Source organism: Saccopteryx bilineata, chromosome 5 (genome assembly GCF_036850765.1).
Source record: "Saccopteryx bilineata isolate mSacBil1 chromosome 5, mSacBil1_pri_phased_curated, whole genome shotgun sequence".
Classification (NCBI taxonomy): Eukaryota; Metazoa; Chordata; class Mammalia; order Chiroptera; family Emballonuridae; genus Saccopteryx; species Saccopteryx bilineata.
Genome location: NC_089494.1, coordinates 105,484,988 through 105,511,906, shown reverse-complemented (window position 1 = coordinate 105,511,906; position 26,919 = coordinate 105,484,988). Strand labels below are relative to the sequence as shown.

General features: G+C 39.9%; 2 protein-coding genes across 5 annotated transcripts in view; one reads left to right on the top strand and one right to left on the bottom strand.

Annotated features, from left to right (window-relative positions):
• The window catches only part of MAP3K19 (mitogen-activated protein kinase kinase kinase 19), a 63,486-nt gene extending 57,326 nt beyond the window's left edge, over nucleotides 1-6,160 (bottom strand). For all 3 annotated transcript variants that reach the window (XM_066279056.1, XM_066279059.1, XM_066279060.1), the window contains exon 1: nucleotides 6,014-6,160. The gene's annotated coding sequence lies outside the window, so the exon portion shown is untranslated. The remainder of the gene's footprint in view (nucleotides 1-6,013) is intronic.
• Nucleotides 5,750-26,919, top strand: part of RAB3GAP1 (RAB3 GTPase activating protein catalytic subunit 1) — a 72,607-nt gene continuing 51,437 nt past the window's right edge. The window contains exons 1-5 of one of the 2 annotated variants that reach the window (XM_066279065.1): nucleotides 5,769-5,823; nucleotides 5,927-5,982; nucleotides 8,469-8,584; nucleotides 11,451-11,526; nucleotides 24,014-24,146. Coding sequence is in view for 1 of the 2 variants with exons in the window: in XM_066279064.1 (XP_066135161.1) it covers nucleotides 5,806-5,823; nucleotides 5,927-5,982; nucleotides 11,451-11,526; nucleotides 24,014-24,146 (283 nt within the window). In the remaining variant the exon portion in view is untranslated. Of the gene's footprint in view, nucleotides 5,824-5,926; nucleotides 5,983-8,468; nucleotides 8,585-11,450; nucleotides 11,527-24,013; nucleotides 24,147-26,919 lie in introns of both variants that reach the window. The other variant, XM_066279064.1, reaches the window with a different exon arrangement.

Genomic DNA, 26,919 nt, shown 5'->3' with positions numbered 1-26,919 from the left:
AAGCACATATGAGAAAGCAATTAATTAACAACTAAAGTGCTGCAATTACAAGTTGATGCTTCTTATCTCTCTCCCTTACTGTCTCACTCTCTGTCACTATCTCTGTCTTTCTCTAGCTAAAAAAAAAGAAAAAAAGGAATATGCCTGTATAAAATATAGCAATTAATTTTACATACAGATACATAGGGTTAGAAGAACATGCTTATTCTGTAAACTTCTACAACAAACCTCATGATTCTTCACTTAATTCTTTTGTTTCCTAGATTAATGGTTCTGAACCATTAAAATATTTTAAAAATAGAAACATATAAACTTGGGCAAGCTAAATCAACCTGCCAGCAAGTACCGTACTTTCTGAGTCTACCAGACAGTAAGTCACAAACTTAAAAATTAGAACTAACTGCTCTTATTATCTAGAAAGACTTCAATTACTTTATAGTTGAGACTTCCTGAGGGCAGGCAATTTGTTTTTATATTTTTATTTTGCAGTTTCTAGAACAGTGCTGGGCACATAGCAATTGCTTTTAACAAATGTTTATTGAGTGAAGGAATAACTGATGATTGTATAAAGACTATAGTTCTTCTCTTGAAATTATCTGGAGATTGCTTGACTTGTTGACTATATCTCTGTAGACAGAGACTTGAATAATAGTTTATTATTCAAGAAATAATAAACTATTTATTTAGAATTTAAGATAGCGTATGTATTCTGAAAAGCCACTTCAATATTTTCCTACTACTGATTTCACAAAGAGATTTAAGAAGTTAGATAACCATGAGGCATCACTTTCTAAACCATATTAAAGCTCTTCACACCTTATATCACACTATGAACCCTTTGAGGGCAAAGATTATTCTTGGACTCTCTCCAGAGGATTGACCACAGTGCCATGACAGTAGATACTTAATATTACTGAGTGAATGAATAAATGCCGCCTGATAATTTTGATTTAGAGAACTTCTTGCTAATGAGTTTCTTATTCTCATGGCCTGTCTTCCTCTTCCAGCCGTACCTTCTGCTGCAATCGTTCTTATGGCAGCGCCATAGATAATTCCTGATTCTCCCTGCACAGAGGCTGTCAAGGTCGATGAAGATGGTAGTCCCATTGTTGTTTCTCTGTTTCTCATAATTATTCTGTGATGTCCCCATATTCCTGTGAGGACTAACCCAAAAGTGATTTTTTCCAGGCTTCTAATCTCTTAAATTGCCTATATTCAAAATTCTCCCCATCACCATTATTAGTAATACCTTTAAGTAACTGAAAATTATGCTGGAGAGAAAACACATTTGCATGGAAAAGCCCTTGCCTTTGGATGTGTAGTAAAATAGCTCTTAATATGGAAGAAACAAAATATTTTCTGCTTTGTGAACCAGTGAAAATCTAATAAAAGTATGTCTCCCCTGGGTACTTCACATCATTAGCATCCTGGCTTCACACTTCACTTTAGCAAATAACTTACTTTAGAACTGTCTCCAGGGAGAAGGCAAAGGGCCAAAAATATCTTGGAAGAAAACTTTACCTAGCAACCTGATAAAGCTGTTTCATACAGCTTCTAAAATTCATGCAGTCAAGTCTTTATGGTTTTTTTAGTTTCTGATTTCGGTATGTATTGAAACGTTTTCATGGCTAAGCAAGAAGGGGAAAAACAGTAATGCCTTACACATGAGCAGCACTTCCCGGTTTTCATAGTACATTCATTGCAAATGCTACTACCATAATTGATCGCCTATTACATTCCAGGACATGTGCTAGCCATTTGACACGTGTACATAGAATTTAATCTTTGCCACAATCCTATGGTGTAGGAAGTATTATAAGCCCCAGTTTACTAATGAAGAAACAGAGGTTTAGAGCATGAGTTGTGGTGGTGCAGTGGATAAAGCACTGATCTGAAATGCTGAGGTTGCCAGTTCAAAACAGCAGACTAGCCTGGTCAAGGCATATATAGGAGTTGCTGCTTCCTATTCCTCCCCTCCTTCTTTTTCTCTCTCTTTCTTTCTCTACCCTATCTAAAATGAATAAATAAAATCTTAAAAAAAAAACCCAAAACAGCATTGGTGCAGTAAATAGTGTTGGCCTGGGATACTGAAGACCCAGGTTTGAAACCCTGAGGTTGCTGGCTTGAGCACAGGCTCACAAGTTTCAGCATGGGGTCGCTGGCTTGAGTGTGGGATCATAGAAATGAAACCATGGCCGTTGTCTTGAAGACTAAGGTTTGAGCAAGGGGTCACTGGCTTGGCTGGAGCCCCTCTGGTCAAGGCACATATGAGAAAGCAATCAATGAACAACTAAGGTGTCACAACTATGAGTTGATGCTTCTCACCTCTCTCCATTCCTGTGTGTCTGTTCCTATCTCTCTCTCTCTCTCTCTCTCTCTCTCACAGAAGGAAGGAAGGAAGGAAGGAAGGAAGGAAGGGAGGGAGGGAGGGAGGGAGGGAGGGAGGGAGGAAGGAAGGAAGACCGGTTTAGAGAAGTGAAGTAACTTGTAAAAAGTCACATAGTTAGTACATGACTAAACCTGGATTTGTGTAACCTTAAACCCTACAGACTTATTTCACTCGCCGAGAATCTTAAAAAGTTAAGTGAACAAGTAACTCTTTTCCTTTTATATGTACAAATCTCCTGACGTTTATGTTTGTATCCATCTTTTCTTTTCTTTTTTTCCCTTCTCAAGAAAGCCAACCTCCTCATATATCCTACATTCCTTTCTACTCCATGTGTTCTGAATTCCTGGTACCACCTAGCTGCACATTAGGAAGGTCATTCACAAGGCCATGGGTGGCGTCTCCTGAAGCAAGACTTCAGAATACAAGTCTTAAATTGTGTGACCACCAGCTCTGTGGACTTCCTTCCCTCTCACCTTATCAAGAACTCCATCTCCCCTTCAATAACAATTTCTCTCTCTCTCAAGCTCTCTCTCCCCCCTACATTATTATCATCAGCATACAAAGACATCTACAATTGACCTTTGAACAACATGGGGAGTAGGAACTCCCATCCTTGTGCAAAAATCCAGTATAACCTTTGACTCTACAGTTGGCTTTTCGCATCCACAGATTGAACTATGGGTGGAAAACAGTATTTTGGATACACAATTGGGAATCCATGGTTGGAATACAAAGACACTCTTTTCCATCTGTAGTTAGCAGAATACCATGAAATACCCAGATACAAAGGATTGACTGTATTGGAAAAAATCTGTGTCTAAGGAAATCTGTGACCAAGGCAATTCAAACCCGTGTTGTTCAATGCTCAACTGTACTATTATCTGCCTTAAAGACAAACAAAAATCCCAAGAAACAACAACAAGCACCTTGCCCCTATATTCCTCTCTTGTTTAATTTTACAGCAGCAGTCAATATTTACCATCTTGAAACATTTTCCTTTCTTGGGTTCTGTGCCATCACTCTTTCTTCATTTTCCTAATTCTCTAGCCACTACTTTCCTCTCTCTTTCACTGGATACTTTATTTTTTAAATCTTTCCCTAAACATGAAATTTTTTCAGGCATTTATGTGAGTCTCCTTTTCTTCTCCTTTCACATTCTCTTCTTAAATGACCTCATCTATTCTTATGATTTAAATACTCCAAATTTATATCTCACCCCAGGTCTTGCCTGAGTCTTATTATTATACCCAATTTTCTCCATGAAAGCTCTTACAGATCTGTCAAACTTAGTGCTTGCCAAATGAAACACTGGCTTTTTTGCTCCTTCTTATCTTTCTTATCTCAGGACATGGCATCATCCCCACATAGCTGCTTAGACCAAAAACCAAAAAATTATCTCTTAGTCCTTCCTTTCCCTTGTCACTGCATTGAGTTCATCATAAAGTCCTGTTTATCATATGTCCAACATGTCAAATAAGCTCGCCTGGTCTACTGCCCACCCTAGTCAAAGTCTCCACACCATCTCTCACTGGGTGCTTTATAGTCACCAGCTGTTCCTCCTTTTTTGTATTTCCTCAGTCTATTCATATAGCACCAGACTATTTTACAAAATGCAAATTGGATCATATCACTCTCTTGCTTAAAACATTTTAGTGACATCCTTTGTGCTTCAAATAAAGTTTAACCCTAGCCTAGAAGACCTGATGTGGTTTGCCTATACTGACTTCCCCAACTTCATTACAGTGTGATCAAGGTGCTCTTCTTTGGTCCATTATACAGATCAGAGTTTTCTACCTTAGAGCATCTGGACATGCTATTTCCTCTGCTTAGAAGCCTTCCCCACTTCAACCTGGCTGCCCACATCTATCCTTCAGCTAGCCTCCATGATTCTTCTTGTCAGGGTTACCATTGACCGCCACGCTGCTAACAGTGATGCTGATACATGTAGCACCTCTTCTTTTTGTTCATGCAGCTAATTTCCAGTTTTCCTATTAGACCCTGAATTCCTTGATTTTAGGGACCATTTCTACAATACATCTCCATATCCCCAGAGCCTAGCATCGTGATTGACTTATACTGTAGTTGGTATTGTATAAATGCTTGAAAACGAATGTAGGTGGAAGTTGAGACCTCTTGGGAAAGACTGCTGTATAGTAACTCACAACCCCCCACCAGAGTAGTGGACAGAAACTAGAAGAAACATCAAGAGATAGAGTTCAAGGGCTGGCACTAGCAATAACTAACTGTTGTCATAATTCTGAGTATAGTTTCTTCATCTGCCCTATTTCGCTAAATTTTGATCTCTTACTTTAAGATTGAATTTTGTATTGCTGATGCTGAATTTCTTAGTTCTCTACCCCCAAATTCCTTCTTGTGTGTGGCAAAACTCATTAAATAAAATTCAGTTTTTAAAAACTTTTAATTATAAAAATTTCAGGCCTAACAAAAGTAGAAAGTATAAACACCTATCACTAACATAAGCAATCACCTACTCATAACTAATATGGTTCTATTCTTAGCTTTACCTACAACCTCCTCCCATTATTTTCAAGCAAATCCTAGACATGTTATTGGTTTACCTGTAAATACTTCAATATGCGTGAGATATAATTATTAACTGCTAAACAGAATACCTTCTGTTCCTCAATGGCTTAAAAAGTGTTCATTGAACAGCCCACTGCTCTTCCCCAGAAACCAGGTAACTAGCATGATGATTTTTATTGCCTGGCTTAACTAAATTGTATGAATTCTTTGGAGATGGGGGTGGATGAGGGAAGTGAATATTAGAGCACCTAGCTCAGTGACCTGCAATCAACAAAAAGAGGATAAATGAAAAACTGAAAGTGCTTTAGATTTTTCATACAATCTTATCTTGGAAATCTAAGGCTCTGTCATAACTCTTTGCTTCTGCCCCCTTTATGCATAAAAATGCATTTAAAAGCTTTCTTTTTTTCTTTTTTTTTCTTTTTTTTACAGAGACAGAGTCAGAGATAGGGACAGACAGATAGGAATGGAGAGAGATGAGAAGCAGCACTCATCAGTTTTTCGTTGTGACACCGAGTGACCACTTGCTCAAGCCAGCGACCTTGGGTCCAATCTGGTGAGCTTTGCTCAAACCAGATGAGCCTGGGCTCAAGCTGGTGACCCTGGGGTCTCAAACCTGGGTCCTCGGCATCCCAGTCCGACTCTCTATTCACTGTGCTGCCACTGCCTGGTCAGGCGAAATGCATTTTTAAAATGTATTTATTTCAGCCTGGAAAAACTTTCACAAACAGGACTAGCAGGGGCGGGACCTCTGAGGGCGGGGCTTCGCGAAAGCCCCGCCCCCGCGTTTAATCGGCTCCTCTATCCCTCCTTCCTGGTACCTCGGTCTCTTCTTCCCGGCAGCCCTAGCGCTCGCCTCGGCGGTCCTCAAAATGGCGGCCGACAGTGAGGTGAGGTGTTGACTCCCTGCCTATCCCTGTCCCCTAAGTTCGCTCCTCCGCTTCAGTAACTGGGCGCTCAGTCTCTTTCTTTCTCTTCTTCCCCTTCCTGCAGCCCGAATCTGAGGTATTTGAGATCACGGATTTCACCACTGCCTCCGAATGGGAAAGGTCAGTGAGTCATATTATTGGTTATCAGTACCGTGGGCCTCGGCGTCCCCCGCCGCTTCCGCAGCGTAGACAGATCACACGTGACGCCACTGCTTTGGGAAAAGTGAGACTCAGGGTCCCCGGGTCGCTGGCTCCTCCCGTCGCTGGTCAGCTGAAGGCCGCCTCCGCGTCTGGCCAGCCCGCCCCGCCCCCGCCAGCGGAGCCCGGAGACCCCGGCTCCGAGTTTTGCTGCCCCTCACCGCTCTTCCCTGAGCCCTTGGCTGCTGCGCGCGCACACAGTTTCCGCGCCTACCGCGTCCGAGCTGCTTTCTTTCCTGGTTTCCTCCTTACCCTAAACAGGAAACTTCACAGCTGCTTTTTTCCCTCCTGGGTAACGTTGGTATATACACTTTTTTAGGGAGGCTTTCTGCCACCACCCGCGTTTTCATCTTGTCTTTTAGAATAATTAACCTTTTAAATAGTGCATGAGACTTTGAAACGCTTTGATTCAAGTTGTTCCAGGACTTTGGGTGCGTGAGGTGCCCGGCTTCCTGAGCCTGTCAGACGCCGAGAGCAGCTGAAACTGGGGTATCGCTGAAACCAGTTGAAGGCCAAGTTTGTGGAGGAGTGATAGCTTAGATCCAGAAGTTTTTGTTCATTGTCACATAAGCCCTCCGTGTCCTGGGTTTTGAGTTTTAGTTAGCTTGTTGCAACGTTTTATAATCTTTCTGGTTGGGAGAGGAAAGTTGTGGATGACCTGTCATAAGGTGACGTAGGAAAATATAAAAGATCCCTGTTGGATTAATGGTTTGACCTGTGGTGCCTTCGGAAAAGAAAAGGCAGAAAGACATAACCATACTGGCAAGGCTGTATTGATTAGGTTCTTGTGTCTAGAACTGTGCTATAGAAAAGAACAAAAACAGAAATCTTTGATCTGTATTTTAAAAAAACGAATGAACCAGCAAATAGTTAAATTGTAAGCCAACTGGTATAACTGTAAAAACAATAGTTTAAATAAGAATGATATTATTTTTAGTGAGACAGGGACCGACAGACAAGAAAGGAGAGAAATTAGAAGCATCAATTCTTCATTATGGCACGTTAGTTCATTGATTGCTTTCTCATATGTGCTTTGACCCCCGGTCTCCTGCCAAGCCAGTGACCCCTTGCTCAAGCCAGCGACCTTGGGGTCATGTCATTGACCCTACACTCAAGCCAGTGACCCTGCGCTGAAGCTAGATGACCCCACGCGCCAGCCAGGTTGGGACCTAGGGCTTCCCAACCTGGGTCCTCAGCGCCAGAGGTTGACGCTCTAGCCACTGCAGCACCACCTAGCAGGCAAGGATGATATTAATTAGAATTTTTGGAGATGTTTTCACAAAAAAGGTAGAAAATAAGACTGGGCCATGGAAGTAGGAAGTGGTTGGTTAGACATGCAAAAGTACTGACATGAGTTGAGACAGGTGGAAATGAACCTTTGGTTCTTTTTTTTTTTTTTTTTTTTTTGTATTTTTCTGAAGCTGGAAACGGGTAGAGACAGTCAGACAGACTCCCGCATGCGCCCGACCGGGATCCACCCGGCACGCCCACCAGGGGCAACGCTCTGCCCACCAGGGGGCGATGCTCTGCCCCTCCGGGGCATCGCTCTGCCAAGACCAGAGCCACTCTAGCGCCTGGGGCAGAGGCCAAGGAGCCATCCCCAGCGCCCGGGCCATCTTTGCTCCAATGGAGCCTTGGCTGCGGGAGGGGAAGAGAGAGACAGAGAGGAAGAAGGGGGGGTGGGGGTGGAGAAGCAAATGGGCGCTTCTCCTATGTGCCCTGGCCGGGAATCGGACCCAGGTCCCCTGCACGCCAGGCCGACACTCTACCGCTGAGCCAACCGGCCAGGGCCTGAACCTTTGGTTCTTAATGAAGAAATGCTTTACTGGAACTAAGATTAATAAGGAAGCTAGGACCACACCCTGGCCAGTTGGCTCAGCGGTAGAGCGTCGGCCTGGCGTGCGGGAGTCCGGGGTTCGATTCCCAGCCAGGGCACACAGGAGAAGCGCCCATCTGCTTCTCCACCCCTCCCCCTCTCCTTCCTCTCTGTCTCTCTCTTCCCCTCCCGCAGCCGAGGCTCCATTGGAGCAGAGTTGGCCCGGGCGCTGAGGATGGCTCCGTGGCCTCTGCCTCAGGCACTGGAATGGCTCTGGTTGCCACCGAGCGAGGCCCCAGATGGGTGTGCTGGGTGGATCCCGGTCAGGCGCATGCGGGAGTCTGTCTGCCTTTCCTACTCCCACCCGCCCCCCACTTTTCACTTTGGAAAAATACCAAAAAAAAAAAAAAAAAAAAAAAATAGAAGCAGCAGCTAGGACCGGGTTTTGGAGCCTCCAAAGCTAAGTAATGGAATCTGCAGGTTTGGTGCTTTAAGACCAGTGATTCTCAAACTTAGTGTGTATCAGAATCATAGTTTCTGATTATATCTGAGGTTGACCCTTAAATTTGAATCTCTAACAATTCCCTCACAGGTGATATTGATGTTGCTGGTGGATCAGAACACAGAGCCATGAAAGAATGATTTATTTTAGATTTTAGAGTGGTAAAGTGATGTGAGAGTTGTTTCAGAAGATGAAATAAAATTAAGGCAAGTGACTTACCGTATTTCCCCGTGTATAAAATGATCCCATGGATAAGATGGTCCCATGTAGAAGATGTACCTTAATTTTTGGGCCCAAAATTTGAAAAAAAAAGAATTACATAAAGTTATTGAACTCAAGTTTTATTCTTCATAAAATTCATACAACTCCTCATCACTGTCAAAACTCCCATTCATTAGCTTGTTCTCATCTGTGTCTGATGACGAATCACTGCCTGTAACAATAAGCGCAAAAACAAGCACGAAAAAGTAGGAAATGCGAGTAAAAGAAATCTACAACCACTGTAGACGCACTCAGTTTTAGATGACAGTTTTGGGGGGGGAAATGGTGTGTCTTATACATGGGGAACTATGATACTTGGATCCATTGTTAGGTTGGTGATTTGGAGACTGGAGAAAAAGGATAGAAGGGAGGATTGTAAGACTATTCAAAGAAGACTTAGATACACTTGATAAAATGTATGAATAGAAAGAAGTAAGCACGGAAATTCAGTTTCTTGAAATAAAGAATTAAGATAAAGTGGCAAAGTGAGAAGAGTGTAGTTTAGACCTGTTGAATGTGAAATAGTAACCTAGAGTGAAACTAGTGTTTTATGATTCATGGGAAGAAGTTAAGACTTTGGGGTCTCTTAAACTTTGAATTTAATGTTTGAATGAAAAGTTCTTGTCAGTGTGTCATGAGCCATACAATTTATTGGGAGGACTGACTAGAAGCCCATACTCTTTATCATTTGTCCATTGAAGAAATATTTATTGAGTGCCTATGTTTCAAGCACAATTCAGGGGGTTAGGGATGTGGTGGTCAATAAAAACAGCTGATTCCTGCTCATGCTGAATGTACAGTATAGGGTAAGAGACAGACATGAATCAGATAATAACAAATGAGTCTGTAATTACAATTGAAATAAGAGCTGAGAAGGGGAATAAACCTGGTCTTATAAGAGCATTTTGCCATTAGACCTAATATAGAGTGAGGAATCAGAGGAAATGATTCTTCAGCCGAGATCTGGAGATCTTTCAGGAATAAAGTTTTAAAATTTTTTTAGTCAAATCTCTACTTTCAGAATAGAGTCTGATAGTAGAATTAAAAAGAAAGAAAAATCTACCATTAGACAGCTACTATTAATATTTTGAGAAAATTCCTTCTATGTGTGTTAACTTTTTATCGAACCATATTATACTTATTTCTATAGTTTTCACTTAATATAACACTTATTTCCTCAAATGGTCTTGAAAACATAACCATATTATGGTACATATTATTATATTGGATGCATATATATACCAATTTACACCCTTGCCGCAGTTAGATATTAAGATAGGTTGCAGTTTTTACCTTTATAAATGCAATGTGTATTTCACATACAGATTTTTGCTAACATAAATATATTTTTATTATTAAATTTTTATTCCTTTTTCTTTCTTTTAAAAAATTTTTTTTATTTAGTGAGAGGAGGAGAGGCAGAGACAGGCTCCCCCATGTTCCTGGACTGGGATCCACCCAGCAAGTCCACTAGGGGGCGATGCTCTGCCCATCTCTAGCCCATGCTCCTTTGCAACCAGGAGCCATTTTGTAGCACCTGAGGTGGAGGGCATGGAGCCATCCTCAGCACCCCCGGGGGGGGGGGGGCAACTCGCTCCAATTGAGCCATGGCTGCAGGAAGGGAGGAGAGAGAGTGAGAGAGAGAGAGAAACAAGAGGAGGAGGGGTGGAGAAGCAGTTGGGCGCTTCTCCTGTGCGCCCTGACCAGGAATCCAACCTGGGACATCCACATGCCAGGCCAACGCTCTACCACTGAGCCAACTGGCCAGAGCCTTATTATTCCTGTTTTAAGCATGTTAACTTATTATTTCTATAGCACTCATTTCCAAAACTGATAATAATCTTTTGACTGAACCTTTCCCAAAAGTAAATTTGTATATTAAAGCCTTTAATTTAAAAAAGAAATTAATTGGGTTAGTTGAATCACAAAGTGATTTATCATTACTCTCTTATAACAGAAATGTAAATATTAATATGTAGTATCACTGAAGGAAAAACCTGAGGTCTTATATTTTGACTAGAATTAACTCTAATACTCTAGCAATACTATGTAGATATTTTAGGAGAGCAATGTTATAATATTGCATCATACTTATATAAGAAGTCAGCTTCTTAGAGTAATAACAAGTCTTCTGAAAGTGTCTTTTAATATGTATTGAACTGTAATACTAAGATTTGACAGTTTTCATTTGCTAATATTACTAGTCAAATTTACTTTTTCTAATCTGCTTGATCATTAGATTTAAAGATTAGTGAATAATCGTAAAATCTGTTTGTCATTTATTCCTTAAAGCTGACAAATGTTATTTACATTTTCTTGCCAGCTGTTCTTTAAAACTTATTTTATTTTAATGAGCAATATTCTCTAATAATGTTTTCTTTTTGGACATAGGGAGAGGACTATCAGGGAATTCCTAAGTCTTTAAAGAAAAAGTGAAATAGATCATATATTTTGAGGATAAAGATAAGATTCTGGGTTTCATAATATCTTTAATAGTATCTTATTTGTCAGTTTTTACTTCTCTCAAATTTATTCATTTTATATAGCCAGACTTATTAATTCTTTATGTTTTATAGCAGGCAGAATGCCTTTGTTGGGTAAGCAGTAGACTTAAAAATCAAAGTCTAAGAATTTTTGGGTTAAAGAAAATTATTTTCACTTTTATTTCACATTGATAAATTAGACTAACAATACTAAACTTATGGAGACTTCTCTGACAAAAATGTTAAAATATAAAAAATACTTTTTAAAAGAATTGTATGGTTAAAAATATGAAGTTAAATATTTAGAAAGTTTTTTGCTCCTTCCTAGGTTTATTTCCAAAGTTGAAGAAGTCTTGAATGATTGGAAACTGATTGGTAACTCTTTGGGAAAGCCACTTGAAAAGGTATTTGCCGGTGTCTCTACATAAGTCTTTACTTTGAAACTTCTGTTTTTAAGCCCTTTGCTGGATTTGGTACATTTGAAATAAATGTTTGGTTTGTTTTTTTTAAGTTATGTATATTATGAACCTGAAATGGTATGTGGAAGAATTTAGATTTAGGCATTTGTGAACTGTTTTTTAAATAAAATTTTATAAGTATAATGTCATTCTTCGTGAGTGATTTTGTTTCTCCTGATGTTTACTTCTTGTTGGAATCCATGGGAGTCCAAAAAGACCAGAGTAATAGGCTTTGTTGAAAGGAAGAAAGGAACCCTGCCGGGCACTTCTCTGGGGGAGAAGGGCACCAGTACAGACTAGGGGCGAATTTTATAGGGCTTGGGAGACCCTGAGGGGGTACTGAGTCAAAAGTTCTGGTATGGCCTGACCAGCCGGTTGCACAGTGGATAGAGCATCGGACTGGGATGCGGAGGACCCAGGTTCGAGACCCTGAGGTCGCTGGCTTGAGCAAGGGGTTACTCAGTCTGCTGTAGCCCCACAGTCAAGGCACATATGAGAAAGCAATCTATGAACAACTGAGGTGTCGCAATGAAAAAGTAATAATTGATGCTTCTCATCTCTCTCTGTTCCTGCCTGTATGTCCCTGTCTATCCTCTCTCTGACTCTCCATCTGTCTCTGTAAAAAAAAAAAAAGTTCTGGTATGTTCCCTTTTACGGTTTTAGGATTTCAGCTTTCTGGAATTCTTCTGCCTCAGGGGTGATTGTCTAGTAAGTAAGGGTGAGGTCAGGCAGCCAGGTGGGACCACAAAAGGGCAGTTGGAGTTCTGGTAAATTCATATATCACTTCTCTCTTGCTTTCTCCCTTAGCATTGTTAGAAAACATTTTTCAAAAAATTTTAGTTGCTCAGAAAAACATTGTAATTACCAATTTTTTGGGTATTATTTTGCTTAACTGATGAGGCAAAATCTTGGTCTTAACCAACTGGCTGTCCTTAACAGCTGTCGTACTCAATATTTGTATTTTGCAGTATTGCTAATAGAACGTGTTCTCCCCCTTTCTCTTTTCTTTCTTTCTTTTTTGTAATCTCATAGATGGGTTGAGGATAAGACTGAAAAAAATATTCAAAATTGCTGTGGAACTTTAATTCTGATCAGGGTGGTTTTACTCATAATCTATGCCTAAATGTTTATTGAAGAACATACTCTGGAAATAAGCCTAGATTTTTCTGTATATTGATGAAGGGAACTAACAATTTGAGTTAGGCTTATGTTGATGCTTTATTTGTTAGATAAATTCTTTTTAAGCAAAACTGATCCTTTTTATTATAAATCTGTTATTAACTGCAGTTTACCACTCTGTAAGGAACTCTTGAGTTTTCAATATTGCTAGGTATTTTTTTACCTTAATCATGATATTAACAATTTGAGACTATCAAACTATTAGGATATTTTTCTTTAGCTGTATGAATAAGAGCAGGGAAAGTAGCACTACATTTAGAAATCATCATTTAAAGGTATGCTGAAATATATAAAATAAATTGGTTTAGTATATTAAAATAGTTTTACTACATTTTTAAATAAAATGTGAAGTTTTCAATCACAGATCATTCTATTCTACTTAAAACAAATGCATAACAATTGATATTGAAGTCAGTAAGATTAAAGGCAAAACAAGCTGGGTATAACTGGAATGGGAAATGATTTGCACCACCAAAAAGAGAGCTAAACTAGGTATTTTTTAGCTCTGATATTGTATTCCTCAATTCTATAATTTACACATATTTACTGAGTATCTGCTGTGTGCCAGATCTGAAGAAAGAGTAAGCAAAATCTGTTACCGTTGAACATAAATTTTCATGAGTGAAGTAATAAATAAGATTAAAATCGTGTATTTTTATTTATTTTTATTTTTTTAACTATTTTTTTTTCTAAGTGAGAGGAAGGGAGATAGACTGACTCCCACATGTGCCCTGACCGGGATTCACCTGGTAACCCCGTCTGTGGCCGATGCTCAAACCAGTTGAGCCACTGGCTGCCAGAGGAGTAGAGCGAGAGAAGGGGGTGGCAGGAGGAAAGAGAAGCAACTTCTCCTGTATGCCTTGACCAGTGATCAAACCTGGGATGTCTGCGCGCCCAGCCGATGCTTTATGCACCGAGCCAACCAGCCAGGGCCAAGATTAAAATTTTAGATGTTAAATTTAGTTTTGGGATATAAGTTGGATAATGTACTCAAAGGAGAAAGCAGACTGACAGACATGTAGTAGGGGCTACAAGAGTGTATAGCTTTCCAACTTTTTCCTGACTATAGATTATAGTAAATAAAATGAGATACAGAAACTTGAAGAGAATTCAGTTGAACTGTAAATGTGGTGAATAAAATTATAAAGGACAAGGATTTTTCAGCATAGAAAATAAAGTTTAAAGACTGCCTTTAAAAAATATTTTACTTCATTTGAAGGATAGTGATTGCTAATTCTCTTTATTGCAGGAGAATTAAGAAAATTATTTTTAAAACCTTTAATTATAAAAAATTTCAAACATAAAATCACTTAATGAATCCCCATGTGTCCAACAGCCAGTTTCAATAATTCTACCATTTCTAGTTTCCCTAGTACCTCTGTTACATCCCCAGACTCACTAGATTTTTTAAAATAATTGTTTTTTTTGGGGGGGGGTTTACATATGCACAAAACTGCTTAATTTTAACAAATGTTTACATCAGTGTAATACTTCTAATCAGGCATTTCTGTCACTCCAGAAAGGTCCCCGTGACTCTTTCCAATTAATTCCCATGCTCCTCACCCAGGACCCCAGGCATCTACTGTGTTTTTTTTCCTTTTAAACCATAGATTACGTTTGCCTACTCTAAAATTTCATATATTTGATATCATACAGGATATATATATATATATATATATACTCTTTATGTCTTTCTTTTTTAACATAAACACTTTGACATCATTTTAGGCTGCTGCATGTAACTATTTTTATTGTATGACTAAACCACATGTTTCATCTGTTGCCAGACATATGAGTTATTATGAATAAGGCAGAACATTCTCATAGCAGGCCTTTTGTAGACATGTTTTTATTTCTCTATGAATACTTAGGAGTGGATGTATAGGGTCATGGGATAGTGTATGCTTAACTATAAAAAACTGCTGAAGCTTTTTTGTACTCTTTTACTACACCCTCCTCACCAGCAAATATATTAAAAATTTGAGTGGCTCTGCATTCTCGCAACAATTGGTTTCAGTCTTAAAATTTTAGTTGCGACCCACAGGTTGAGAACCGCTGGTCAATGTAATTAATTTGTATTTCTCATTTGGTTTTCATTTGTGTTTCTGTAGTGATTATCAGTATTGAGCACTTTTTTCCACGCATTTAGTAGCCATTTATTTGTATGTATGTCTTTATGAAATGTCTCTTCAAGTTTTTTGTTCATGTTTTAAGTTGGGTGAGTTTTTATTGAGTTGTGGGAATCTTTTAGTTCTATATATTTTTTGCTTTTAAATCTTGACTCAGTAGTTTTGCTCGGTTGTGAAGGTATTCTTTTTTTATGCCTTATTCTAAAAGCTTGATTGTTTTAGCTTTTTTTTTTTTTATTCATTTTAGAGAGGAGAGAGAGAGAGAGAGAGAGAGAAGAGAGACAGAGAGAGAGAAGGGGGGAGGAGCTGGAAGCATCAACTCCTATATGTGCCTTGACCAGGCAAGCCCAGGGTTTTGAACCAGCAACCTCAGCATTTCCAGGTCGATGCTTTATCCACTGCACCACCACAGGTCAGGCCTGTTTTAGCTTTTGTTTAGGTTTATGATTCATCTTTTTTTTTTTTTCCAGGGACAGAGAGAGAGTCAGAGAGGGGGATAGATAGGGACAGACAGACAGAAACAGAGAGAGATGAAAAGCATCAATCGTCAGTTTTTGTTTTTTTTTTTCTTTCATTTTTCTGAAGCTGGAAACAGGGAGAGACAGTCAGACAGACTCCCGCATACGCCCGACCGGGATCCGACCGGGATCCACCCGGCACGCCCACCATGGGGCGAAGCTCTGCCCACCAGGGGGCGATGCTCTGCCCATCCTGGGCGTCGCCATGTTGCGACCAGAGCCACTCTAGCGCCTAGGGCAGAGGCCACAGAGCCATCCCTAGCGCCCGGGCCATCCTTGCTCCAATGGAGCCTTGGCTGCGGGAGGGGAAGTGAGAGACAGAGAGGAAAGCGCGGTGGAGGGGTGGAGAAGCAAATGGGCGCTTCTCCTGTGTGCCCTGGCCGGGAATCGAACCCGGGTCCTCCGCACGCTAGGCCGACGCTCTACCGCAGAGCCAACCGGCCAGGGCCAATCGTCAGTTTTTTGTTGCAACATCTTAGTTGTTCATTGATTGCTTTCTCATATGTGCCGTGACTGTGGGCCTTCAGCAGACCGAGTAACCCCTTGCTCGAGCCAGCGACCTTGGGTCCAAGCTGGCAAGCTTTTTGCTCAAGCCAGATGAGCCCACGCTCAAACTGGTGACCTCGGGGTCTCGAACCTGAGTCCTCCGCATCTCAGTCCCACGCTCTATCCACTGCGCCACCACCTGGTCAGGCGATTCATTTTGAACTAATATTTGTATATGATGTGACATGTGAAATCAGGGTTCAATTTCTATGTATTCTAGAATCTTCTGGAAAAACTTTGTTGTCCTTTGAATTACTTTCTTGTCATTGTCAGACAGTTGACTTGGGGGGTCACCTTCCGGAATCTATATTCTGTTGCAGAATATTTGACTGTTCTGATGTTACTAAGCTGTATTGACTACTGTAATTTAAGGTTGCTCAAACTTGACATCGTTGAAATTTTGGGCCAGTTTATCGTGGGGCAGTATTGTATAGAACAGGGGTCGGGAATCTATGGCTCGCGAGCCAGATGTGGCTCTTTTGATGGCTGCATCTGGCTCGCAGACAAATCTTTAATAAAAAAATAGTAACGTTAAAAATATAAAACATTCTCATGTATTACAATCCATTTTCTACCACTCATGTTCATGGTTGCAGGTGGCTGGAGCCAATCACAGCTGTCCTCCGGGACAACACCAAATTTTTATTGGATAATGCATAACATACACAGGTCATTGTATGGCTCTCACGGAATTACATTTTAATATAAGAATATAATATTTAATATTATCCCTGTCTCTACCTACTAGATGCCAGTAGCACCCACCCAGCGATAACAGTCAAAAAAGTATCTAGTCATTGCCAAATATCTCCTGATGGGCAAATTGCCCCTAGTTGAGAATCACTGAATAGCTTTATAGTAAGTCTCCAACTGAGTATAAATTCTGTAGCTTTTGTTGTTTTGTTGGTATCCACTGGAGTCTGAAAAGACCAGAGTAACAGGCTTTATTGAAAGGAAGAAAGGAACCCTGCCGGGCACTTCTTGGGGGGAGGGGGGAAGCACCAGTACAAGCTGGGGGGACGAATTTTATAGGGTACAGGGAGACTCTCAAGCAAGTGGGTGTTGAATCAAAAGTCTGGTATGTCCAGAATGCTCCTCCTTGGGGTGGCTTGCCAGCTTCTTGGAATTCCTCTGTCTCAGGGGCAATAGTCCAGCAAGTAAGGGTGAGGTCTGACAGATAAGCAGAACATCAAGAGGGCAGTTTGGTATTCCTGGTAAATTCACGTATCTTATCAGTTTTCCCAAGATTGTTCTGTTTGTTCTAACTCCTTTATGTTTTCATTAGGAACTTTAGAATAAGCCCTTCAGTTTCGATATAAAGGATCGTTAAGCTGGGACTATAAATAGGGATTGTGTTGAATTTATAGATTGCTCTCGGGAGAAGTGACATTTTGACAGTCTTGAAGCTTCCAATCCTGGAACCTGGCACATCTCTATTTAAGTCATCTTTAATTTTTCTCAGCAGTGTTTTATAGTTTCTAGTGGAGGCCTTGCATATCTTTTTTAAAATTTACTACTGATGTTTTTTATGTTGTGTGATGCGTTTGTAAATGGAATTATTTTTTAATTACTAGTGCAGACATACGATAACATTTCATGCTGACTTTGTATCTGGATAAATGTAAAGATTTATAATCTTTTTGTTAAACCTTTTTCATTTTCTACATTCATAATCATATTGCCTATAAATAGGGACGGTTTTACTTCTTTTTCAACTTTTTACCTTTTACTCCTGATTGTTGTTGCACTAACCAATAAAATGATGAATTAAATTGTTGAAAGTAGACATCCTACCTTCTTTGCAGTGATGGAGGGGAAATTTTTGGTACTTCAGCACTAAGAACTATAGATATTTTTATAGGTATCCTTTGTAAGAATGAGGAAATTCTTTTAGTTTGCTGAAAAAATTTTTTCTTATGAATGAGAGTTTATTTAAATCTTAATCTGTATCTATTGAGATAATCATATGGTTTTTCTTTTTTATTCCTGAATATGGTAATTTATGTTAATTTAAAGTTTCCTTATTGTGGTAAAATAGATACAGAAGAATTACCATTTTAGCCATGTCTAAGTATAAAATTCAGTGGCATTAAATACTGTACTTTCATTTTGTTGAAGTTTTTATCAACCCAAACTGAAACTGTCTACTCATTAAACAGTAACTTTTTCTCCTCTACTCCAAGCCCCTGGTGTAAAGCCAGCCGCCAGGGCCAGTGGCCACCATCACAGCCGCCTGGCTCATGCAGGGTCGCATTGGATTTGGACAGTCGGTAAAGAAACAGCGGAGCCAAAAACTGATGGGCCATAGTCTTTAATTCTAGCTTGCACCCAGCGGGCAAGTAAAAATACACACTGGGCTCCAAAACCCACTCACATTCAGTGCTCACAAAGCTACTGACTTATCCGAGTTTCCTAGAATCAAAGGTTTCTAGCTCACCAGCCTTATTCTCCTCAGTTCTCCATCTCCTTCCTTATCCCAGATACAAACTGCACACAAACTGGCATCTCACTCAGCACTCCGCCATCTTGGCTGCTTCTCCTGGCCACATGGCCTCTTTCTGCTCTCTGCTCTGCTCCCTCCGCTCTCTCACGCTAATCATCCCCGGAACCAAGAGAGTAAGCTCCTGTTCTGCCCCCATTTTATAGTGTAGAAATCCAAACCTTTAATCCAATATACAAAATAGGGAAGTCTCTAATACAAAGTCACTTCTCTGAGGCATGATTGGATTGTACCACCCCACAGCAAAAAGAGTGGGAAAGGCTTAATCCCAAAACCAAGCACCAGGCTACAAGGATTCTCAACACACATTAATATCACCTGGGCGATGGCCTCACGTGGGCAGCACCATTTTTAACAAAGTGAGCATAATACATTTTATCTGCCCAACACCTGGTAACTACTATTCTGTTTCTATGAATATAATTATTTTATAAATCTCATGTAACGGGGGTCATACAGTATTTGACTGTTTGTCCCTGGCTAGTTTCACTTAGCTTTTCATCAGGGTTCATCTATATTGTAAAATTTCATTCCTTTTCAAGACTGAATAATATTTCACTCCATAACATTTTGTTAACACATTCATTCATCTGTTGATGGACATGTCAGTGGTTTCTACTTTTTGGCTATTGTGAGTAGTGCTGCTGTGAACATGGTTGTACAAGTATCTCTTCGAGTCCCTGTTTTCAGTTCTTTTGAGTATATACCCAGATGTGGAATTCCTGGGTCATATAATTTTATTTTTAAATTTTTGAAGAATTGCTGTGCTTTTGGCTGGCTACAAATTATGTTTATCTGAAAAAAAAAATATTTTTTAATTTTTAATTTATTGTGTTGACATGGTTTCAAGTGTTCCACTCAATATTATACACCCTACATACCACATTATGCCCCCCTATGCCAAGTCTCTTTACATGCCCATTACCCCCTTTTATGTTACCCCTCCCCCAGCACCATCCCCCACTTTTCCTCTGGCTATTGCTACCCTGTTGTCTGTATCTGTGTTATGTAAATATGATTTTGACTAATCCCTTCACCTTCTTTGATCCTGGCCCCTCTTCCCCATTCCTTCTGACAGCTGTCCATCTGTTCCCTGTGACTCTGCCTCTGTTTCTATTTTGTTTCTCAATTTATTGTGTTCATTAGATTCCACATATAAGTGAAATCATAGGGCATTTGTCTTTCTCTGACTGGCTTATTTCACTTAGTGTTATAATCTCCAGGTCCATCCATGCTGTCGCAAAAGGTAAGATTCCCTTCTTTTCTACAGCAATGTAGTATTCCATTGTGTATATGTACCATAGCTTTTTATGGTACATATTAACACAATGGTATGGACACTTGGACTATTTCCAGGTCTTGGTTATTGCAAACAAGGCTGCCGTGAACATAGGGATGCATATCTTTTTATTTTTTAAAATTCATTGATTTTAAAGAGGGGAGAGAGAGAGAGAGAATGGTGGGGAGGAGCAGGAAGCATCAACTCTTAGCAGCTTCTTGTATGTGCCTTACCAGGCAAACCAGGGCTTGGAACCAGAGTCCTCAGCATTCCAGGTTGACACTGTATCTGCTGTGCCACCACAGGTCAGATCATATATTTTTTTAAATTAGTATTTTGGGACTCTTAGGCTTTACAGTATTCCTAGAAATGGGATGGCTGGGTCATAACGCAGTTTGCAGCCCCAGTTTTAATTTTTTGAGCAAGCACCATTCTGTTTTCCACAGTGGCTGCAGGATTCTGCCTTCCTACCAGCAGTGCAGGAGGGTTCCCTTTTCTCCACATCCTCGCCAGCACTTGTTTGTTGATTTGTTAACGAGTGCCATTCTGACTGATGTGAGATGGTATCTCATTGTGGTTTTAATTTGCATTTCTCTGATGATTAGTGACATTGAGCATTTTTTCATCTGCCTATTTGGCATCTGTATGTCCTCTTTGGAGAAGTGTCTATTCAGGTCCTTTGCACTTTTTTTTTCTTTTTTCTTTTTTAAGCAAGAGAGAAGAGAAACAGGAAGGGAGAGATATGAGAAGCATCAACTTGGAGTTGTGTCACTTTAGTTATTCATTGATAACTTCTCATGCATGCCTTGACTGGGGGACTCTAGGTGAGCCAGTGACCTTGGGCTCAAGCCAGTGACCCTGGGGTCACATCTATAATCTCATGCTCAAGCTGGCGACCCCCTGCTCAAGCCGGATGAGCTCACGCTTAAGCTGGCCACCTTGAGGTTTTGGGCCTGAGACCTCAGTATCCTAGGTTGATGCTCTGTCCTCTGTGCCACCACCAGTCAGGCAGAAGCTCTTTGAAACATTATTTTTTTAAGAGAGAGACAGACAGGAAGGGAGAGAGATGAGAAGCATCAGCTCTTCATTGCAGCAACCTTAGTTCATTGATTGCTTTCTCATATGTGCCTTTACGGGGGGATTCCAACAGAGCAAGTAACCCCTTCCTAAAGCCATTGTGACCTTTGGGCGCAAGCCAGCGACCTTTGGGCTCAAGCCAGCAACTATGTGGTCATGTCTATGATCCCACGCTCAAGCTGGCAACCTCAGTTTTTCAAACCTGGGTCCTCAGCATCCCAGGTCATCTCTCTATCCACTGCGCCACCACCTGATCAGGCTGAAACTTTTAATTAAAATGTTTTTAAATTGAGAAGTTGCTGTTTACATAATAAACAAAATACAAACAGACACATAGACATAGAGATCAGACTGATGGCTGCCAGAGGGGAGGAGGTTTAGGGGACTGGATGGAAAAAGTGAAGAGGTTAAGAAGTACACATTGGCCTGACCTGTGATGGCGCAGTGGATAAAGCGTCGACCTGGAATGCTGAGGTCACCGGTTCAAAACCCTGGGCTTGCCTGGTCAAGGCACATATGGGAGTTGATGCTTCCTGCTCCTCCCTTCTCTCTCTCTCTCTCTCTCTCTCTCTCTCCTGTCTAAAATGAATAAATAAAGTCTTTAAAAGAAAAAAAAAGTACAAATTGGCAGTCACAGAATAGTTATGAGGATGTAAAGTACAGCATAGGGGAAATAGTCAATAATATTGTAATAACGACGTATGGTATCATATTGAGGGGGGCCACTTTGTAAGGTATATGACTACCTAACTTCTATGTTGTATATACATTTGAAACTAACACAAAAAAATACTGAATGTAGCCTGACCTGTGGTGGCACAGCGGATAAAGTATTGACCTGGAAAAGCTGAGGTCGCTGGTTTGAAACCCTGGGCTTGCCTGGTCAAGGCACATATGGGAGTTGATGCTTCCTGCTTCTCCCCACCTCTTTCTCTCTCTCTCTCTCTAAAAATGAATAGAAAATGTATTAAAAAACCCCAAAAATATTGAATGTAAACTGTAATTGAAAAAATAAAATAGTATGAGCAAAGTTCAAAAGAAGTTGCTGATTAAATGAAAATATTTGAAAGCTAAAGCTTGATAAACAAACTTGCAAAAACTTTTGGCAATTAAATACCGCAGCAGTCATGTCACTTAAATTGATTTTATAAACTGCATTTTTTTTTTGTAACAGAGACAGAGAGACAGACGGATAGGGACAGACAGACAGGAAGGGAGAGAGATGAGAAGCATCACTTCTTTGTTGTGGCTCCTTAGTCTCCTTAGTTCATTGATTGCTTTCTCATATGTGCCTTGACGGGGCGGGGGGGGAGGGGTGCAGCAGAGGGAGTGACCCCTTGCTCAAGCCAGCGACCAGTAGAGTCATATCTATGATCCCAGGCTCAAACCAGCAGCCCCATGCTCAAGCCGGATGAACCCGCACTCAAGCCTGCGACCTCGGGGTTTCCAACCTGGGTTCTTTTTTTAAATTTTTTATTTATTTAATTTTTTAGATTTTATTTATTCATTTTTATTAGAGACGGGGAGAGAGAGAGAGGGAGAGGGAGAGAGAGAGAACAGGGGGAGGAGTAGGAAGCATCAACTCCCATATGTGCCTTGATCAGGCAAGACCAGGGTTTTGAACCAGCGACCTCAGCATTCCAGGTTGACGCTTTATCCACTGCGCCACTACAGGTCAGGTCCAACCTGGGTTCTTCGTGTCCCAGTTCAACACTCTATCCACCGTGCCACCACCGGGTCAGGCTACAAACTGCATTTTTATATATTTTTATTTTATTTATTCATTTAGAAAGGAGAGAGAGAGGGGGAGAGAGAGAGAGGAGAGAGAGACAGGGGGGAGGAGCTGTAAGCATCAACTCCCATATGTGCCTTGACCAGGCAAGCCCAGGGTTTTGAACCGGCGACCTCAGCATTTCCAGGTCGACACTTTATCCACTGCGCCAGCACAGGTCAGGCATACAAACTGCATTTTTATGAAGCAAGTGATGTTAATTGACTTGAGATTTTATGAAAGTATATTTTATTACCTTGTGTTTTTCTAATTTTTAAAATTTATAAAATTTCATTGTTTTTAGTTAAAAGTAATTCAGAGATTCTACTGTTAGGAGAGAGGTTTTTTTCTTTCTGCCTGTGAAAAGGCATGGGATTTACTGTATATTCATGATTTTATATAGTTATCTCATAAAAAGTACTTGAAAATTATTATTTTGTAAGTTACTAACAAGTTATTTTCGGAAATGTTTTTTAAAAAACCACTGATAAATTATTTATGAAATAACTCGTGTTGTTCACTTACTCATTTTTCCTTTATCTTTAATTATGTGGAAGATAATTAGAAAATGAAGCTTAGATTAGTGGGCAGGAAAAGGGATAAACAATTCTTGTGGTTAATAAACATACAGCTAATGCTCGACTTACGACCACAATTGGTTCCGACAGACTGGTCGTAACACGATTTGGTCGTAAGTTGAGTAGGCTATATGTACAGTACTGTGAAATGATGTTATAAAAATCTTTAAGTCATATTTTATAATTTTCTTTCATTATTGTTATATATCATAATTTTCTTTGTTCATTTTATACCATTTATATCATCTCTACAACAATTTGTTTCTTATTTTTATATTCATCAGGTTTAAGTAAAACACTGCATTACTAGTACAACTGGTTTAATATTTGCAAAGACAATTTCCTTTTGGTAGACATTTTGGGAGGGGTTTGATAAAAAATATCCAAGACCCAAAACACAAATTGCTGTTCCAAGTCCAGGATAACAGTTGAAATGGTGCACATGGAGATGGTAGTGCTGCCGGAAGCTGGTCCGCACTGTCATACGCCCAGCTGGGCAATGCTTGCGCTGCCAGACGCGGAGCAGTCGTGGCTAGCGATTGTAGTCGTAAAGTCAAATGGTCATAAGTTGCATAGGTTGTAAATCGATCAATATTTGTAATGGTAGCATTGAATACTTTGCAGGCATCCCCAAACTGTGGCCCACGGGCCACATGCAGCCCCCTCAGGCCATTTATCCAGCCCCCTGCCGCACTTCCAGAAGGGGCACCTCTTTCATTGGTGGTCAGTGAGAGGAGCACTGTATGTGGCGCCCTCCAACAGTCTTAGGGACAGTGAACTGGCCCCCTGTGTAAAAAGTTTGGGGACCCCTGTTTTAAGGTATTGTATTTTTTCCCCCTTTTATTGTTAAATACAGGGTATATTTACTTCTGGCACATGGGAAGAGAAATCAGATGAAATTTATTTTGCTGACTTCAAATTCTCAGTTACTCATCATTATCTTGTACAAGAATCTACTGATAAAGAAGGGAAGGATGAAATATTAGAAGGTAAGCTTTTATACATATTTTAAATTCTTGACTTGTAGGATTGATTATAATTATGAATTAGAAATTTAGTCGTTTTAATTATGTAGTATCTTCTGGAGATGTTTTATTACATGCAAAGTTGTTTTACCACATCTGAAGTAGAGTATGATCTTTTCATCTTAAAATTAATTAACAGTAAATATTTATTGAATGCCTAACATGTAGTAGGTACTCTGATAAGCCCAGTTGAACCCAAAGTTAAATTTTCATTTCAGTAGGGGTGATTAGGTTTATAAGTAGGTTACAGTAATAGGAGGTAGAAAGTGATGTGTTGTCTCAAAGCACAGATAAAGTTCTACTAGAGTTCAGAGGAGAAAAGATTGCTTTTAATTGGGAAAGATCAGAGAAGGTGTTGTTTTGGAGAATTAAGCAATTAAGCTGAGATTTGAAGGACAAAAAAAGGTTATTTGTTCAGTAGTCAGTCTGATGTTTTGGGTATATCCCAGATGTTAGAGTCAGATCAAGTGGATAAAATTCTGGTTTTTCTACTTGACTTTGCTAAACTTGAATTATTTTAAAATGAAGTTAATGTACTACTGGGAGGGATAATGGGAAGATTTAATGAGATACTTGTACATAAGTACCTGTCTCACCACCTGGCCCATGCTAGATACTCAGTAAATGTGCTTATAGTTAGTTGTTAATAGGCCACATCATTCAAAATCTCTGAAAATGGTGTTTATAATTGTTTATAGGTCAAATCACCAAAATCTTTGTCTTAAGATATACTTGTATATACAGTGAGTGAGCAGGGTATTGAAAAGATATAAATTTTGGAGCTGTCAGTCGAAAGCCTTTATTCATTCAGAGAATAAATATGCAGAGTGTGTATGAAAGTTTTTCTGGTCAATTGAGAACATTTTGCTAAGTGAAATAAGTCAGACAGAGAAAGACAAGTATCATGTGATCTTGCTTATATGTAGAATCTAAAACACAAACAAACAATAACCAAGCCTCATTGATACAGAGAACAAATAGGTGGTTGCCAGAGATGGAGGTGAAAGTTGTATGAAATACGTGTATGGGGTCAAAAGGTACAAAATTTTAATTAGAAAATAAATGTCATAGGGATGTAATGTGCAGCTTGTTGTCTATAGTTAATGATACTGTGTTGCATATTTAAAAGTTTCTAAAAGACTAAGTCTTAAATGTTCTTATTGCAAAAACAATTTTTTTTAACTGCATACCGAGAGACGTTCTCTAGACTTAATTGTGGTGACTACTTCACAGTGTATACAGTTATCAAATTGTTATGCATCTGAAACAAATATGTTATATGTCAGTTATACTTCAATAAAAACTTAATTATAAAAGGTTTTGTGGTAAAAACAGATTGCCATATTTCAATATAGGCCTGAAATATCTGGGCATTTCTTGTATAGGAATGAAATTGTATCACCTTTTCTGTTATATATGTTCTCATGAACAGAACAGATAGTGTCTGCATTTAGATTCATAAACTAGGATAGATAACATTGACCATGTATACACATATGCAAGATAATTATTCAACAAAATAAAATAATGAAATCAGAAGGTGAAATGTATACTTTAAGAGTAAGGGGAAGAGGCCCTGGCCCGCTCGCTCAGTGGTAGAGCGTCAGCCTGGCGTGCAGAAGTCCTGGGTTCGATTCCCCGCCAGGGCACACAGGAGAAGCGCCCATCTGCTTCTCCACCCCCCCCCCCCTTCCTCTCTGTCTCTCTCTTCCACTCCCGCAGCCGAGGCTCCATTGGAGCAAAGATGGCCCGGGCGCTGGGGATGGCTCCTTGGCCTCTGCCCCGGGCGCTGGAGTGACTCTGGTCGCAACAGAGCGACGGCCCGGAGGGGCAGAGCATCGCCCCCTGGTGGGCAGAGCATTGCCCCTGGTGGGCGTGCCGCGTGCCGGGTGGATCCCGGTCGGGCGCATGCGGAAATCTGTCTGACTGTCTCTCCCCATTTCCAGCTTCAGAAAAATACAAAAAAAAAAAAAAAAGAGTAAGGGGAAGAGAGAAATGGCCCAGGGATTTCTGGGTCCAACAGTCTCCTGATTAATGAAGGCAGTTGTTCAAAGTACAGAAATCTTAATGTACTGTTTTGAAGAAAGAGCATAAATGAAGGAGAAGCTGTTGTGTTAAGGAGGCATAGAATCAGTGATTGTAAGGTGAACAGATGACGGGCTGTAGTATGAGAGAAGAATGGATTTAAGATAGTTAAGACATTATTGTTGCATATGTGTAGGTATTGTGCAATTCTCATTTGGTTGTGATTGAAGCTGTAAATAATGGTAGAACTTAGAAATTATAAGTAAGCCATTAGCTCAGTTAATATAGTGATACTCATTTAAAACTATTATCAAAGATCAGAAGATTTAAGTACTGATCTTTTATTTTGTTGGAGTTGCTTATTGCTTTAGTTAAGTAGAATGTCAAGTCACTAGTTCTCCTTTTACATTCTTTTTGCAGATTAATAAAATATAAATTTGTTAAGCAATTATAGCTATATAGCAAAAGGAAATATTTTTAACAAGTATCATGCTTTATGCTTTCAATTTATTATGCATTTATGAATAAAGGATGATCATTGATGTTAGTATCTTATGGATAGAAATAGCAAGTACTTAAAGATATATGGTTATAAGTGGGAAGATGGTTAGTTGGTTTACAAGAACATTTAAGATCACCAGGGTCCAGCAAAAGCTAACCCTGGGAAGTGATAATGGAGTTGGCAGACCTAGAATTTTTAAGAAAAGTAGAG